General features: G+C 45.2%; 1 protein-coding gene across 2 annotated transcripts in view; it reads left to right on the top strand.

Annotated features, from left to right (window-relative positions):
* The window catches only part of wipi2 (WD repeat domain, phosphoinositide interacting 2), a 117,026-nt gene that overhangs the window by 81,122 nt on the left and 18,269 nt on the right, over positions 1-17,635 (top strand). For both annotated transcript variants that reach the window (XM_072480947.1, XM_072480946.1), the window contains 4 exons: positions 10,842-10,912; positions 15,328-15,435; positions 16,011-16,175; positions 16,714-16,821. In XM_072480947.1, the coding sequence (XP_072337048.1) occupies positions 10,842-10,912; positions 15,328-15,435; positions 16,011-16,175; positions 16,714-16,821 (452 nt within the window). The remainder of the gene's footprint in view (positions 1-10,841; positions 10,913-15,327; positions 15,436-16,010; positions 16,176-16,713; positions 16,822-17,635) is intronic.

Genomic DNA, 17,635 nt, shown 5'->3' with positions numbered 1-17,635 from the left:
AGGATTAACGATTTACCAGGATGTTGCCTGGAATGGAGAGTAGGTCTTACGAGAAAAGGTTGAGGGTTTTAGGCCTTTTCTCATTAGAACGGAGAAGGATGAGGGGCGACTTGATAGAGGTTTATAAGATGATCAGGGGAATAGATAGAGTAGACAGTCAGAGACTTTTTCCCCGGGTGGAACAAACCATTACAAGGGGACATAAATTTAAGGTGAATGGTGGAAGATATAGGGGGGATGTCAGAGGTAGGTTCTTTACCCAGAGAGCAGTGGGGGCATGGAATGCACTGCCTGTGGAAGTAGTTGAGTAGGAAACATTAGGGACCTTCAAGCAGCTATTGGATAGGTACATGGATTACGGTAAAATGATATAGTGTAGATTAATTTGTTCTTAAGGGCAGCACGGTAGCATTGTGGATAGCACAATTGCTTCACAGCTCCAGGGTCCCAGGTTCGATTCCGGCTTGGGTCACTGTCTGTGCAGAGTCTGCACATCCTCCCGTGTCTGCGTGGGTTTTCTCAGGGTGCTCCGGTTTCCTCCCACAGTCCAAAGGTGTGCAGGTTAGGTGGATTGGCCATGATAAATTTCCCTCAGTGTCCAAAATTTCCCTTAGTGTTGGGTGGAGGTGTTGACTTAGGTAGAGTGCTCTTTCCAAGAGCCGGTGCAGACTCAATGGGCAGAATGGCCTCCTTCTGCACTGTAAATTCAATGATAATCTATGATTAATCTAGGACAAAGGTTCGGCACAACATTGTGGGCCGAAGGGCCTGTTCTGTGCTGTATTTTTCTATGTTCTATGTTCTATCTCCAAGTCCGCCCAATGCGGGGCGTGGTCCGAAATGGCTATTGCCGAATACTCGCTATCAGCGCCCTACTCAAAATGAAAAAGTCGATTCGGGAATAAGCCTTGTGGACATGTGAGATGAATGAAAATTCCCTAGCCCCCGGCCTTGCAAATCTCCAAGGGTCCATCCCTCCCATCTGGTCCATAAACCTCCTCAGCACTCTAGCCGCTGCCGGCTTCCTACCCGTCCTAGACCTGGAGCGATCCAGTGCCGGATCCAGCACCGTGTTAATGTCTCCCCCCATTATCAGGCCCCCCACTTCCAAGTCTGGGATCCGACCCAACATCCGCCGCATAAAACCCGCATCGTCCCAATTCGGGGCATACACATTGACCAGTACCACCCTCTCTCCCTGCAACTTCCCACTTACCATTATGTACCTACCGCCATTATCTGCCACAATGCTTGGCGCCTCGAATGACACCTTCTTTCCCACCAAGGTCGCCACCCCTCGATTTTTGGCATCCAGGCCCGAGTGAAACACCTGACCTACCCACCCTTTCTTCAATCTTACCTGGTCTGCCACCTTCAGGTGTGTCTCCTGGAGCATAACCACATCCGCCTTGAGCCTCTTCAGGTGCGCGAACACGCGGGCCCGCTTAACCGGCCCATTCAGTCCCCTTACATTCCAGGTTATCAGCCGGATCAGGGGGTTACCCGGCCCCCTCCCCGCCGGCTAGCCATGACCCCTCCTCGGCCAGCCACGCGCCCGCACCCCATACCTGACCCCCCCCACTCGCTCCAGCTCCCCCTTGACCATAGCAGCAGCAACTCGATTCCCCCCCCACCCACGGCTAGGACCCATCCTAGCTGATTTACTCCCCCCATTGCACTTCCGCAAGTCAGCTGACTCCTGCTGACCCCGGCCACTCCCGCCTCCCCATCGACTCCTCCCATTGTGTGACATACCCTCCTCTCCCGTTCCCCATCCATAGGCTCTTCCCCCTCCCCCTTCCATTCTAAGTGCGGGAAACAACCCTTGCTTCCCCGCCCCGGCCCCGCCCCCTCCAGCCTTCAGCGCGGGAAAAAGCCCGCACTTTCCACCTACCTGGCCCCGCCACCTCTGATGCAGCTCCTTTTACAGGCCCACTCCACTCACCCCCGACTCTGGCCTCCCCCTCCCCGCGGGGCCCCATCTCACCGCCGTCCACCACCCCTGTTCCATTTGCCTACCCCCCTCCAAGAGCCCCCACGACCAACCCAACCAAAACAGTGCCCAACCCGCCCCAGCCACCCTCACCAACCTGAAAGAGAAAAACACAGAAAGAAAGAAACCAGGAGCAAAGCAAAGAAACCCCCCTCAAAAAAAAATAAATAAATAACATATCAACCGCAGTCCCCATCCCGACCCTCAATCTGTGTCCAACTTCTCGGCCTGAACAAAGGCCCATGCCTCCGCCAGCTGCAACATGCCAAACTTCACCCCCTTCCTTTGCAGCACCGCCTTTGCTCGATTGTACGCGGCCCCCCCTCTTCGCCACCTCCACACTCCAGTCCTGGTATATTCGAACCTCCGCGTTCTCCCACCTGCTGCTCCTCTCCTTGGGCCCACCTGAGCGCACACTCCCGATCGACGAACCGATGGAACCTCACCAGCACCGCCCGCGGAGGCTCGTTAGCCTTGGGCCTCCTCGCCAGTACTCTATGGGCCCCTTCCAACTCCAGGGACCACTGGAAGGACCCCGCTCCCATCAGCGAGTTCAACATGGTGACCACATAGGCCCCCACGTCCGGCCCCTCCAGCCCCTCCGGGAGGCCCAGAATCCGCAGATTCTTCCGCCTCGACCGATTCTCCATCTCCTCGAACCGCTCCTGCCATTTCTTGTGGAGCGCCTTGTGTGCCTCCACCTTTACCGCAAGGCCTAAGATCTCGTCCTCGTTGTCGGAGATCTTTTGTCGAGCCTCGCGGATCGCCACCCCCTGGGCCATCTGTGTCTCCAGCAGCTCATCAATAGAAGCCTTCATCGGCTCCAGCAGGTCCGCTTTAATCTCTCTGAAGCAGCGCTGGATACCCTCCTGCTGCTCCTCCGCCCACTGCATCCACGCTGCCTGGTCTCCGCCCGCCGCCATTTTGTTCTTCTTCCCTCGCACCTTCTTCGGGTCCACCACCACCTTTTTAGTCTCCCCGCTCCTAGTAGAAGCCATTTACTATTGGGGAGCTGTTATAATCTCCTTCCCACACTGGGAAACGTCGAAAAAGTGCCGTTGAGGGCCCTGAAAAGAGCCCAAAAATCCGTTTTTGCGGGAGCCGCCGAATGTGCGACTTAGCTCCACATAGCCGCAACCGGAAGTCAATTCCAAGGAGCATTATCTTTTTTTTTAATTTAGAGTACCCAATTCATTTTTTCCAATTAAGGGGCAATTTAGCGTGTTCAATCCACCTACTTGCACATCTTTGGGTTGTGGGGGCAAAACCCACGCAAACACGGGGAGAATGTGCAAACTCCACACGGACAGTGACCCAGAGCCAGGATCGAACCTGGGACCTTGGCGCCGTGAGACTGCAGTGCTACCACTGCGCCACCGTGCTGCCCCCAAGGAGCATTATCAAACAAAATTTAACATTGAGCTGGATAAGGAGATGTTATGACAGGGATCGAACATTTGGCCATGGAGGTAGGGTTTGAGAGCATAAGGACATCAGAAGTAGGCCATTCGGCCATTGAGCATGCTCCCCCGTTGAATAAGATCATTTTTCTCCGTTACACTGCCCCCACTATTCCCATATCCCTTGCTTCCGTCCATAAGTAGGCAAAAATTGATTGACCTCTCTTGAAAATATTCAAAAAAATCCAAAGGTTCACAACTCTTTGAGTGAAAAACTTTGACCTCTTTTCAGACCTGAATGACCTATCCCATATTCTGAGGCTGTGGTTCTGTAGTTCTGGACTCCCAAGCCAGGAGAAACATCCTACCTTCCACCCTACTTAAGAATTTTATAAGATTGTAAGAAATAGGAGGAGGAGTACACAATACTCCTCCTTGAGCCTGTTCCACCATTCTGTGCGCTCATGGCTCCAAAGGCAACTGATGGAACAGTGAAAATAGTGGATCTGCAAGAGGTGAGAATGGAGAAACATAGATTTTAAAGGGTTGTCAGGCATAAGAACAGAAAGGTAATTCTATACATATACACAATGGTGCATTTTTATGTTGAGTAATTTGAGATAGTAAACTAGAAGTAAGACAGTTCACCCTACTTTTCTTGGATTGCAGCAACTTTAAATTATGCCCATGAGTTAAAAGGGCAGTGACAGCATCGATACAAAATTGGATTAGTGGCAGGAAAGAGTAGTGGTGAATAGCTTTTTTTGGACTGAAGGGCGATATACAGCTTGGTTCTCCAATGGGTCAGTACTCAGACCACTGCTTTTAGTGGCATATTAGTGACTAGACTTGGGTGCACACAAATTTCAAAATTTGTAGGTAATACAAAAAATGAAAGCGTTATGAAATGTGAGGATAATGATAGACTTGAAGACGGTATAAGGCAGACACGAGTGATGGAATTTAATATAGGGAAGTGTGAAGTGATGCATCTTGATAGGGAGAATGTGGAGAAGCGGTTTAAAATAAAGAAGGGAGGAGGGGTTCTGGTGTGATGTTCTCTGGAGGGCGAACGCCTACACCTCGTGCGTGAGGTTGGGGCTGATACAGCTGAAGGTGGTATATAGAGCGCACCTCACTAGGGCAAGGATGAGCCGGTTCTTTGAGTATGAGCTTTGCGGTGGGGCCCCGCAAACCACGTTCATATGTTTTGGTCCTGTCCAAAGCTAGAGGATTACTGGAAGGAGGTTTTAGAGTAATCTCTAAAGTGGTGCACGTGAAACTGGACCTGGGCCCTCTGGAGGCCATATTCGGGGTGTCGGACCAGCCAGGATTGTAAACGGGTGTGGAGGCAGTTGCTGTAGCCTTTGCCTCGTTGATCGCCCGAAGGCGGATCCTGTTGGGATGGAGATCATCAACCTCTCCACCTTGTGCCCTGGCATGGAGGGGGGACCTGTTGGAATTCTTGACTCCTGAGAAGGTCAAATTTGAACTGAGGGGAAGGATGGGGAGGTTCTACAATTCATGAGCGCTATTCATTTTGCACTTTTGAGAATTGGATTACTTCGAACATCGGGGGGTTGGGTTGTGAAGGTTGGGGGGGGGGGGGGGGGGACTGACTGTGTGTGTTAATGGTGACTATGGGTGATTCCTGATCCCTTTTTGTTATTTGTTTATGTTAACATGTGGGATGCTGTTTGGGGGTTTGGTGGGAGGATGGGATTGTTGTTAATGATATGGGGATTGACATTACATTCGTTACTGATTATTGTTTATTGTTGGTGAGTGTAATTTTGGGAGAAAACGTGAAAAAGGAGGAGTATAAAAATATATTTAAAAAAATAAATGAAATAAAGAACAGAGAGACTTGGGGCATGTGGCAGGGAAGCTTGAGTGAGAAAGTAGTTAAAAAGGCATGCTGGGCTTTATAAGTAGAGGTAACGAATGTACAAAAGTAAGGAAGTCAGGATGAAACTTTATAAAATGCTGTGTTGGACTCGACTGGAGTATTGTGTGCAATTTTGAGCATCCTTCTTCAGAAGGTTGTCAAGCCTTTAGCAAAGCTGCAGAAAGAATTCAATAGAATGGTTCCAGATATGAGGGACTTCGGTTACATGGCTAGACTAAAGAAACTGGGTTTGTTTTTGTTAGAGAAGAAGGTTGAGAGAGGTTCCATTGAGATGTTAAAAATCATGAGGGGTCTAGACAGCTGTCCCCATTGGAGGGCTCAAGAAGCAGAGAACAAGGGCGGTGCAATGGTTAGCACTGGTGCGTCACAGTGCCAAGGACCCGGGTTCGATTCCAGCCTTGGGTGACTGTGTGGAGTTTGCTCGTTCTCCTCGTGTCTGCATGGGTTTCCTCCGGGTGTTCCGGTTTCTTCCCACAGTCCAAAGATGTGCAGATCAGCTAGATTTGACATGCTAAGTTGGCCCTCGGTATCCAAAAACGATGTGCAGGTTAGGTGGATTGCCCATGATCAATGCATGCGGTTACAGGGAGTGGGCTTGGGTAGAGAGCTCCTTCGGAGGGTCGGTGCAGATTCGATGGATCGAATGGCGGCCTCCTGCACTGTAGAGATTCTATGTTCTAGGACATGGATTTACGATGATTGAAAAACGAACCAAGAGCAACATGAGGGAGAGATTTTTAATGCAGTGTGTAGTTAACACCTACAATGGCAGATTAATTGTGGCTTTCAAAAGGGAGTTAGTTAAGCACCCGAAGAGAGAAATGGTGTAGGTCGACAAGGAAAGGGAGGGATGTGGGGCCAGCATGGGCACTACGGTCTGAATGGCCTCATTAGCTGCTGTAACCATTTTAAAATAAATTTGGAATAACTGATTATTTTTTTCCAATTAAGGGGCAATTTAATGTGGTCAATCCACCTACCCTGCACATCTTTGGGAGACACTGGGAGAATGTGCAAACTCCACACAGACAGTGTCCCAGGGCCAGGATCGAATCCGGGTCCTCCGCGCAGTGGCAGCAATGCTAACCACTACACCACCCTGCCGCCCCACAGTAACCATTCTAAGTCTTTATGCTGAATACTGTACTATACTCTATTTTGCATGAAACTAGTTTGTTGCACCTCAGTCCATTAAACCCCAGTTATTAATTCCTTTAAATTCATCCACATATGATTGGCTTCAAAGATCACGATCATTTGTATTTTTTAAGTAGCTAACGGGATCTAAGACCTCTGCTCAAGCACCAATTCTAACAGCTGACTTTTTGTGTATTGCTAAGCGAGGGGGTGGTTTCCTCGGCCATATCCAAGGACACTAGTTAGCCACATAGAAATGAGTCTTGTCAGGAAAACAAAGATAGCTTTAAGGGATTTATATTTGCATTGGTGAACAGAAATAAGATATAGTTTTAAGTATGTTTAATTTAACATTTCTGTGTGCTGGAAGGGTAAACCGTATTGTTAGATTCATGATGGAATTTGTGTTTGTGTGTATTTTTGGCAGCTGGTTTCAATTTCAACTGTGATTCTATTGTGCTTAGGTCTATGATGTGAAGAGTAAATAAACCAGCAGTGGTTGCTTAGCAATTGGGGCCTTATAAGGTAGAGAAGCTTTTAAGTTTTAGTTTAGCTAATTTGATTGCAGTTGGAGATGGGTAGTGAGAGAGAAGGCAACTCTCACAGCTCTGTTAGCAGCAGTTGGTTTTAGAAGGCTAAAGAGGGAACACTCCTCAGCCTTGCTAGAATGGAGTAATGGCTAAGAGAACAGTTTCCGGAAATCTAACGTCCAGCTTGCTAAGGAAACTAGAGAAATGATGAGGAGTTTCCAAGAAGTCTGGAGTTAATAGAACATAGGAAACTGGTAACCAGAACAGATTACTGTTCAATAAAGTCACAGAGTTGAAAAGGAATTGGATTATGAGAGGCCAGAAAGATATATGCAATAGTGCTAAGGTTTGTGAGAAAATACTAGTTTGGGAGATGTTATTTGAAATAATTATGGAACTTGGTGGCTGGACCTCGGAGTTTGTATAAAAGCCTTTAAGACCAAGGAAACCAGGAGGGAGAGGTATAAAACCTGAAAACGAAACCTTGATGGAAGCAGCGGAGGGAAAGCATAATTTAAAAGGAGATTTGAAAATGGAATTTGAAATTACTCGTGGAAGCCAGAGTTCAGCGAGACGAGGTGGATAACAGTATAAGAATCATCTGGGGGGCCTCCACAATGCTGGAGGAGGGGGTAGTGTCAGCGGTTTATGGAGCTATTTTAGAAGAGGAGAAGGCACCACTGGAAGGGATCAAAGCAAAGTGGGAGGAAGAGTTGGGAGAGGATTATGGAGGAGGGGTTCTGGTGTGAGGTGCTCCGGAGAGTGAACGCCCCCACCTCGTGCACGAGGTTGGGGCTGATACAGCTGAAGGTGGTATACAGAGCACACCTCAAGGGTGAGGATGAGCTGACTCTTTGAAGGAGTAGAAGATGTGTGAACGTTGCAGGGTGGGGGTTGGGGGGGAGGGGTTACTAATCACATTCATGTGTTTTGGTCCTGTCCAAAGCTAGAGGATTACTGGAAGAAGGTTTTTAGTGTAATTTCTAAAGTGGTGCAGGTGAAACTGGACCTGGGCCCCCGGGAGGCCATATTTGGGGTGTTGGACCAGCCAGGGTTGGAAACTGGTGCGGAGGCAGATGTTGTAGCCTTCACCTCGTTGGTCGCCCGAAGGCGGATCCTGATGGGTTGGAGAGTAACCTCCCCACCCTGTGCTCTGGCGTGGCGGGGGGACCTGTTGGAATTCTTGACTCTTGAGAAGGTTAAGTTTGAACTGAGGGGAAGGATAGAGGGATTCTACAATTCTTGGGCATTATTCATTATGCACTTTCAAGAACTGGATAACATCGAACATTAGTTGGGGGGGATGGATGGGAGGGTTGGGGGGGAGGTGTGTGTCAATGGTGGCTTATGGGTGATTCCTGATTCTTTTTTGTCATCTGTTTATGTGAACATGCGGGTGAATGTTTGGGGCTTGATGGGAGGATGGGATCATTGTTATTGATATGGGGATTGACATATTTGTTACTGATTATTGTTTATTGTTGGTGGGTGTAAATATGGGAGAAAATGTGAAAAAGGAGAATAAATAAATATTTTAAAAAAAAGAATCATCTGGGGGGATTTTGAGGAGAAATCCACAGACATTCATTTGGGTTCAGAAAGGGAGCGTGTCTTACCACAGTCATCTTGTGTGCTTAAAATGGACTTTTTGTGTTCATGAGACCATTGTAGTTTAAGATGTACTTTGTAATCTGTGTTAATCTTAAAATCTGTATGTAATTGTTAAACTAAAGGGGGAGTAAAAGAATATTGTATTATCTAATTTTTTTCATGTTTAATAAATGTTTTTTTCTTGTTGTTAAAACTAACTGGCAGTCCTGTTACTCTGTACCTCAATGTTTTATTTTAAATAAGTAATGGTTGCGGTCTTTTGAGCCAGAGTTGCATTTTGGGAGTTTGCCGTCCAGTTAGAACATCAGCCAGGATTGTAACAGAATGAGTTTGTGCATATGCCAGTCTGGATAGACTGGTTCATTCACCCTGCTAGAAATTCACTACTAACAAATAACTCTACCTTGCTGTATGCTGCAGTCTTGCCAGCATGATGTTCACTTGATGCAGTATTGTTTATCAGAATCTTGGCTTAAAATAATTTAGTGCTCTAAAAGGGGGTAAATTAATTCCACTTTAAGAAGTATTAATTCCTGAATTGAGAACTTTAAAAATACATCAGTGGAGAATTATGATATTTGCAGCACAGGAGGAAGCCATTTGTTCTTTGTGCTTGCTCTTCTTAAACATGGGGTGTAGACAATGATCGCAATGCAGCATTTATTGTCCACCCCTGCTTTCAACTTCTTGAATGCAGCAATGGTTTTACAACAGTGTGAGATTTCCCAGGCCACTGCAGAGCACATTAGGAGCCAACCACATTTCATAAGTCTGGAATATTGTGTTGACCCTATTTGGGAGGCTGGCTGGTCTCCCTAAATATATTAATCGGCCTGTTGGATTTTTACAACAGCTGTCAGATTTACTGGATTTGTTTAATTTCACTTTCCTGATTTGCCATGATGGGATTATAAATTTACAACAGCTGGGTTGCGAGTCCAGTATTGAAATCACTACACCTCCATAACAGTGCAATAAAGTCCCACTTTTCGTTGGTGTTGTGTTCTCACGAAACCTCAAAAGTGGCGAAATTGTGAATGTTGAACATGCTTTTCAATGGGTTCCAGCCATGTGAAGGCGGCACTGGTTTGGGCAAATTGTGTACGACAGATCGGGGAGCCTCTGAGCAACACATTGGTGAGGATTTCAAAATTGAACAGAGCCAGTAATGCCGCTCTGGACCTAGTGATTGGGCCATTTCCGGAGTAATCTCTTCATTCGGGCTGCACTTCAGCTGCAGTCATTCCAGGAGAGAGTAAGAAGAAAATGGAGATGAGCGAACATTGCTCATCTGATGGGCAATGCGGTGTACAAAGCGCGGGTAAATGAAAACGTGAACAAATGTTGCACGAAAGATGGGAGTTTACTGTAGTTGCAGTGCCTTCTCTAATTCTATTTCTCTATTGGTTCCCCTTATCCTTTTATATTCTTCCTTTACAAATACTAAAACATAAGGGTGGGATGTTAGCACTGTTGCTTCACAGCTCCAGGGTCCCAGGTTCGATTCCCGGCTTGGGGCGCTGCCTGTGCGGTATCTGCACGTTCTCCCCGTGTCTGCGTGGGGTTTCTCCAGGTGCTCCGGTTTTCCCCCTCGGTCCAAAGATTTGCAGGTTAGGAGGATTGCCCACACTAAATTGCCCTAAGTGTCTAAAAGGTTAGGAGGGGTTACTGGGTTACGGGGATAGGGTAGAGGTGTGGGCGGAAGTAGGGTGCTCTTTCCAAGGGCCGGTGCGAACTCAATAGGCCAAATGGCCTCCTTTTGCACTGTAAATTCTACGATAAGGTGTGATGGAAAATTTGAAGCAAGGGGGACCATTCCACGCCCTAGAGGTCAGGTGGGTGAGCCATTCCTGGCCTTGTGGCACGTGTGACCTCTTGCTACAAGGCATGTGGGACTGACGCAGTGTTACTGGCCTACCTATGTACTTTCCATCCCCATGGAGAAATGTCATGCATGTGGCAGCTTGACTAAGACCTCGAACATAATGGTTGAATATCCATTGGTTTTCACTCTGGTGCAATGCACAGAGGCACCAGGCTGCTATTCAACCATTTTATATTCTGACTTTTGATAAAGTCTGTGCTGTATGTAAGTGAAGGTATTTGAGTTCAGCTTAGAAACTAACCTAGTTTTCTTTTAGTAAATATTTTTAGATACTGCTGAATGATAATCATTTTCTTATTTAATCAGTTTTGCTTAGTATAACTTTTACCTTTAGGTTTTGTTTGCCAATTTTGTTTCTTTTGCTTTGTATCTGCAGGGAACAGTAATCCGCGTGTTCTCCATTCCAGAGGGACAGAAACTCTTTGAATTCCGAAGGGGGGTTAAGAGGTAAGAAAATCGGGCATGGTTAAATTTGAAGGTTATCTATTCATTGTTAACAATAATGTGGTAAACAGTAGTCACTGTGGTTTTAGGTGGGTATAATTCAGTTTGACAAACCTGCTGGACTTCTCAGAAAGAACTAACGATCAAGTCAACTGTGAGAAATATAAGGACATGAGAATATATCAAATAGGAGCAGAAGTAAGCCATTCAAGCCTGTCCCTCGATTCCATAAGATCATGGCTGATTTTCTACCTCAACTCCACAATCCCACACCATCTTGATATCCTTTAATTGCCATAGTATCCAATAATCTATCAAACTCTTGTCCTGAATATAGTCAACAACTTAGCATCCACAGTCCTCGGGGGTAGGGAATTCTTTGAGTGAAGAAATCTCTCCATCTCATCTCTGTCCTAAATGGTCAACCCTTATTCTGATACTGTGACCCCCTAGTTCTAGACTTTAGGACTGGGGAAGCATCCACTCAACATCTGTCCTCTCAACCTCTAAGAATTTCATCAGTTTTAGTGAGATCACCTCTTGTTCTTCAAATATCTAGGAAATATAAGTCTACTCAATCTCCACTCTATTTCTCCTCATAGGGATTTCCCTTTGTCTCAGCAATTAGTCTGGTGAACCTTTGTCGTATTCGTTAAGGAAGGTATACCTTTCCTTATTTGGGGAGACCAAAACTATACTCCAGGTGTGGTCTCACCAAGGCCCTATATAATTGTTCTTATACTCCAATCCCTTTGTAATAAAGTCTAACATACCATTTGATTTCTGTACCTGCATGTTCGCTTCCTGTGATTTGAGTACAAGAACACATAGGACCCTCTGCATACTAACTTTTTCGATCTCACACAATATTCTGCTTTTCAGTTTACCCAACCAAAATGGATAACTCCATATCTCTCCACATTGTATTCCATCTGGCACGTTCTTGCTCACTCACTTTACCTGTCTGTGCCCCGTTGCAGTTTTTTTAAATTTGCATTATCCTCGCAGCTCACTTTCCCGCCAAACTTTGTATTGTTCCTCCTTATCCGAGGAAGGATGTTCTTGCTATAGAGGGATGCATGGAGGATTTGCCAGACTGATCCTGGGATAGCAGGACTGACATATGAAGAGAGATTGAGACGGTTAGGATTGTATTCGCTGGAGTTCAGAAGAATGAGGAACTTCTCATAGAAACCAATAGAATTCTCCCAGGACTAGATAGGGTAGATACAGGAAGAATGTTTCTGATGGTGGGGATGTCTAGAGCCAGGGGTCACAGTCTGAGTATGCAGGATAGACCATTTAGGACTGAGATGAGGATACGTTTCTTCACAAGATAGTGGTCGGCCTGTGGAATTTGCTACCACAGAAACAGTTGAGGCCAAAATATTGTATATTTTCAAGATGGAGTTAGATATAGCACTTGGGACGAAAGGGATTAAAGAATATTGGGGGGCAGACATGATCAGCCTATTGAGTTGGATGATCAGCCATGATCATAATGAATTGCGGAGCAGGCTCGAAGGGCTGAATTGCCTGCTCCTCCTATTTTCTATCAATTACCATATAATTCCTACAATGCAGAAGTCTGCACATACCCTTTTTTGAAACAGCGCCCTACCTAAGCCCACTCCCCCTCCCTATCTTAGTAACCCTACCTAACCTGCACATATTTGGACACTAAGGGGAAGGTTTAGCATGGCCAATCCACCTAACCTGCACATCTTTGGACTGTGGGAGGAAACCGGAGCACCCGGAGGAAACCCACGCAGACACTGGGAGAAAGTATAAACTCCACAGTCACCCAAGGCCGGAATTGAACCCAGGTCCCTGGCGCTATGAGGCAGCAGTGCTAACCACTGTTCCTTCGGTTCCATCAACTAAGTTGATGATATAAATTGTACTTAGCTGATGCTCAAGCACTCATCTTTGCAGCACCCATTCATTTTGGGCTTGACAACCTAGTAATGCCCTGTTTTCTTTCCCTTCAACAGTCCTCAATTTCTGCACTTATCAACCCAGTCCTCCAATGTCATGAGCCCTAGTTTTATGTAATACTCTCTTGAGTGCTAACTTATTTGAATGCTTTTTGAAATGCAAATACTCTACACCCACTGGTTCTCCTTTATCTACACCACAAAAAATTATAACAGATTAGTCAAACATTATTTCCCTTTGATAAACCCACATTGACTCTGTCCAATCATATTAGGATTTCTAAATATCCTGTTATCATGTCTCTAATATATTCTGGGTGGGATTTACTGACCAACCCACTGTGTGTTTTTCGGCAGTGGAGGCGGCCCGCCAGCAGGATTTTCTGGTTCCGCCATTGTCAATGGGATTTCCCATTGACTGCACCCCTCCTCTGGTAAATCCATGTGCCATCGGTGGGACCGGAATATCCCGCCAGTGTGAACAGCCGGTAAATTCCACCCTCTGACTCTTTCCCTACAACTGAAGTCAAGATAACTGGCCTATAGCTCCCTGTTTTCTCTCCATTGTCCTTTCTTGAATAACACGGTTATGTTTGTTCCTCTACAATTCACAGGGATCATACTAAAACATAGGGAATTCTGGAAGTCAAAACCAAAGCATCCACTATCTCTAGCCACCTTTTTAAAGCCCTGTGATGTAGGCCTTTAAGCCCACAAGAATTGCTGATTTTATTCCCATTAATTTTTTCCGTACTATTCCTTTATTAATCCTAATTTCCTTAAATTCTTCATTTTTCATTCTCGTTAGACCTTTGGATTCTTCATTATTTCCAGTATGTTTTTTCTGTCTTCTACAGTAACTTCCAAAAGTAATTTGACAAAGTTTCTCCAAAACAGCTGCAAATTAAGCCAAAATCTGGACCATGTCATGATAAATAGTGTAACTGGATAATAGACTTGCTGAAGAGAGAAATCAATGGGTGCTTGTTAAAGGAGTGATATTGGGCTGGGTGGAAGGAGTTGTGAGCTGGCTGCTCATTGTTTAGGGTCACTGCTGTTTCTGTTTGAAACCAATGACTTGGATTCAGCAACCAAATACAATGTAAAATTTGCAGATGTTACGGAAAGTTGAGTAAAATATGGGAGGACAATGGCAGAAATGTTATGTTTGCAATATGCAAAATATTGTACATAAGAAGAAAAATGGGATAACGTAAGTACTCCATGAGTGGTATTGAAATTATTAAGAAAGAAGGTGAAAGAGATCCTTAATAAATCAGTGCTACAAAATCCAAACCATACAGAGCAGCCAATATAACAATGAACTGAATGACCTGCGCAGTTCAGTGCAAGTCAGAAAGTCGTGATTAAACCACACAGTGCTCTCTAATAATAGTAATCTTTATTATTGTCACGTACATTATCACTACAATTAAATTACTGTGATAATCCCCTAGTCGCCACACTCCGGCACCTGTTCGGGTACACTGAGGGAGAATTCAGAATGTCCGAACTACCCAACAGCATGGCTTTCGGGACTTATGGGAGGAAGCCGGGGCACCCAGAGGAAACCCACGCAGACACGGGGAGAATGTGTAGACTCCGTACAGACAGTGACCCAAGCCAGGAATGGAACCTGGGACCCTGGCGCTGTGAAGCAACAGTGCTAACCACTGTGCGATCATGACGCCCCCTGAGTATTTTGTCGCGTCATGGTCATTGAGGCTCCGAGACATTTGAGTGCTAGAGGCAGTGCAACTAAGAGTAACCAGACTAATCTCCTGTGTGAGGGTGTTGGAAGGAAAAACTAGGAATTTGAGCTTTTTGACCTAAAAGCAGGCTTTTGTAAAGCGAACAAAGGTACTTGAAATACTGTAATTAAACAAATGAAAAACGTAAATTTGGAATGTGAAGTTAAATTGAGGCAATAATGCAAGGCAACACTGGTTCAAACTAGTTCAAATTTTTGTTATTCAGATCTACATTAGGGTCACTCAAAGTTAACTAACAAAAAGGAACTGGCCTATAGTTCTGTTTTCTCTTCATCCTTTCTTGAATAGTGTTCCAGAAAAATTCTCTCGTAATTTAGCAGAAAAGTAGCATAGTGAGAGAGTTGTGTGCTTTAAAAATGTTCCTGTCATAAATTGTTTTAAATTAAAAAAAAAAAAAAAAAAAATATTTAGAGTACCCAATTAATTTTTTCCAAAATTAAGGGGCAATTTAGCGTGGCCAATCCACCTAGCTTGCACATCTTTGGCTTGTGGGGGTAAAACCCACGCAAACACGGGGAGAATGTGCAAACTCCACATAAACAGTGACCCAGAGCCGGGATCGAACTTGGGACCTCGGCGCCATGAGGCAGCAGTACTAACCCACTGCGCCACCTTGCTGCCCCTGTCATAAATTGTTGACATTAATTTCTAGTCTTCAGGTTGATAAGTAGGTTCTCGTTTCCTCCGTGACTTGTTTCTTGTCATTTAGGTGTGTGAGTATTTGTTCACTAGCATTCAGTATGGATGGAATGTTCCTGTCTGCATCCAGTAACACAGAGACAGTGCACATCTTCAAACTGGAGACACAAAAAGAAAAGTAAGTAAACACTGAAATAGTTACCAATAATTTACTGATGAGTCTAGAGTGAAAAATTCTCAATTGAGCGCCATCTGAACAACAAAGTGTTATGTTTGTGATACCAAAAAATGCCAACACTTCCCAGAGTATGCTATTCAATTTGTCATTATTTAAAATATCTAGCTGTGGTTAATGGTCTTTCTACCTTACCCAACACGCACAGACACTTCCTGTGTGATGATTTTTAACACGTGAGTATTAATTTGAACTGTAAGATGTACGTACATATTCATACTTCCCTACCTGTAAAGGGAGAAAATCAGGGGGCTTGTCGCCAATTGTGGAATAGGCTTGTGAGGCTGGATGGTCTTCTCCTGTTCTTGTGCTCCATTGCTGTTGTACACTTCCCAGCAGCTATCTCCGAAATGGCCCCAGGAGTAGTTTACCCACTTGCCCCATTCAACTAATAAATGATGCAGATAAATAAAATCTGTATTTAGCAACCCTGCCTCTGAAAGTGTGGGCCTCGAGGGAGATGGGGTGAGGAGGGAGAACTGATTGCAGTATATTTCTGAATGCCTCTCATTGTTTAGACCGCAGGAAGAGCCCACCACGTGGACCGGCTACTTTGGGAAGGTGCTCATGGCTTCCACTAGTTATTTGCCTTCCCAGGTCACCGAGATGTTCAACCAGGGCAGGGCATTCGCAACAGTCCGACTGCCATTCTCGGGGCACAGAAATATTTGTGCATTGGCAACGTAAGTGAAACATTTTGCTAAACGTTAGATACAGCAGCAAAGATGAAAGAATCCAGTCTTGGAATTTGTTGTAAAAATAAGTGCGCAGGCCTTTATAGACTGTCAATCGGAACATTCAGTTATCTTTTAGTTGTTGGTGGTATAAATCCATTGGGTAGACAGTAAGTTGTGATTGTTCAGTGTCGAAGTCTGATCGAGTAGTTGCCACACTTGGTGCAATGTTTGTTGCTTGTTGGTCTGGCATAATAAAAAAAGCATTGAAGCAAATTGAGCAACATGAATCAGATAACTAAAAGAAGATGTCTATGAATCTAAACATAAATCTGAAAGGAAGAAATGGGACATTAAGAAGGAATTGGAGAAGTCAAGAATAGAAAGAAATCAATGAGAGCACATGAGGAAAGATGCGGTGCATTTTATTTGAACAAGTGTCAAGCAGTGAAGGTTTTAATCTGTTCTTCACTTCACCAGGAGGTAAGGAAAATAAAACAACAGCTCACCTGTTATCTTAACTTGACATTTGACTTTGATGTTCCAGAATTCAGAAGATTCCTCGGCTACTGGTAGCAGCGGCAGATGGTTATCTTTACATGTATAACTTGGACCCACAAGAAGGGGGCGAGTGCACCCTAATGAAGCAGCACAAGTAAGCAACTCGGCACTGGCCTGCTGGAAGTACGTTCCAGAAGTAGCTGCATGAAATGATTATTTGAAACTCTTAGCTGTAAGATGGAGCCTGTTAGTCCAAATTCTGTCAGTAATAATGTTGAAACTGCCAACATTAGCTGTCATTTCATCACTGAACCTGATGGCAATTTCTGGAGATCATACATGTGGAGAATAACTAGCAGCTACTGTCGGTGATTCTCTTCTCCAGTGGGTATGCTGTAGAAGAACCTCTGGCATCCCAGACTAGAATCCCTACATTGCAGGAGGAGACCATTCCCCAAGCACAGTATTTGGAAAGCAGTGGTATAATCAGCCAAAGTCAGCATGGATTTATGAAAGGGAAATAATTTTTTAAAAAAGTTATGAGTAGCCAATTCTTTTGTTTCCAATTAAGGGGCAATTTAGCCTGGCCAACTCACCTACCCTGCACATCTTTTTGGGTTGTGGGGGTGAGACCTACGCAGACACTGGGAGAATGTGCAAACTCCACACGGACAATGACCCAGGGCCGGGATTGAACCCAAGCCCTCGGTGCCATGAGGCAGCAGTGCTAACCACTGCGCCACCATGCTGCCTACAAAAGGGAAATCATGCTTGACAAATCTACTGGAATTCTTTGAAGCTGTAACTAGTAGAGTTGACCAGGGTGAACCAGTGGATGTGGTTTGTTTAGACTTTCAGAAGGCTTTCGACAAGGTCTCACGTAGCCGATTACTATGCGCAGTTAAAGCTCATGGAATTGGGGGTAGTGTTGTGAGATGGATAGAAAACTGGTTAGCAGGCAGGAAGCA

The sequence above is a fragment of the Scyliorhinus torazame genome, chromosome 17 (genome assembly GCF_047496885.1).
Source record: "Scyliorhinus torazame isolate Kashiwa2021f chromosome 17, sScyTor2.1, whole genome shotgun sequence".
NCBI classification, from domain to species: domain Eukaryota; kingdom Metazoa; phylum Chordata; class Chondrichthyes; order Carcharhiniformes; family Scyliorhinidae; genus Scyliorhinus; species Scyliorhinus torazame.
The sequence above is the reverse complement of the archived record's forward strand: the minus strand, read 5'-3'. Positions and strand labels throughout refer to the sequence as shown.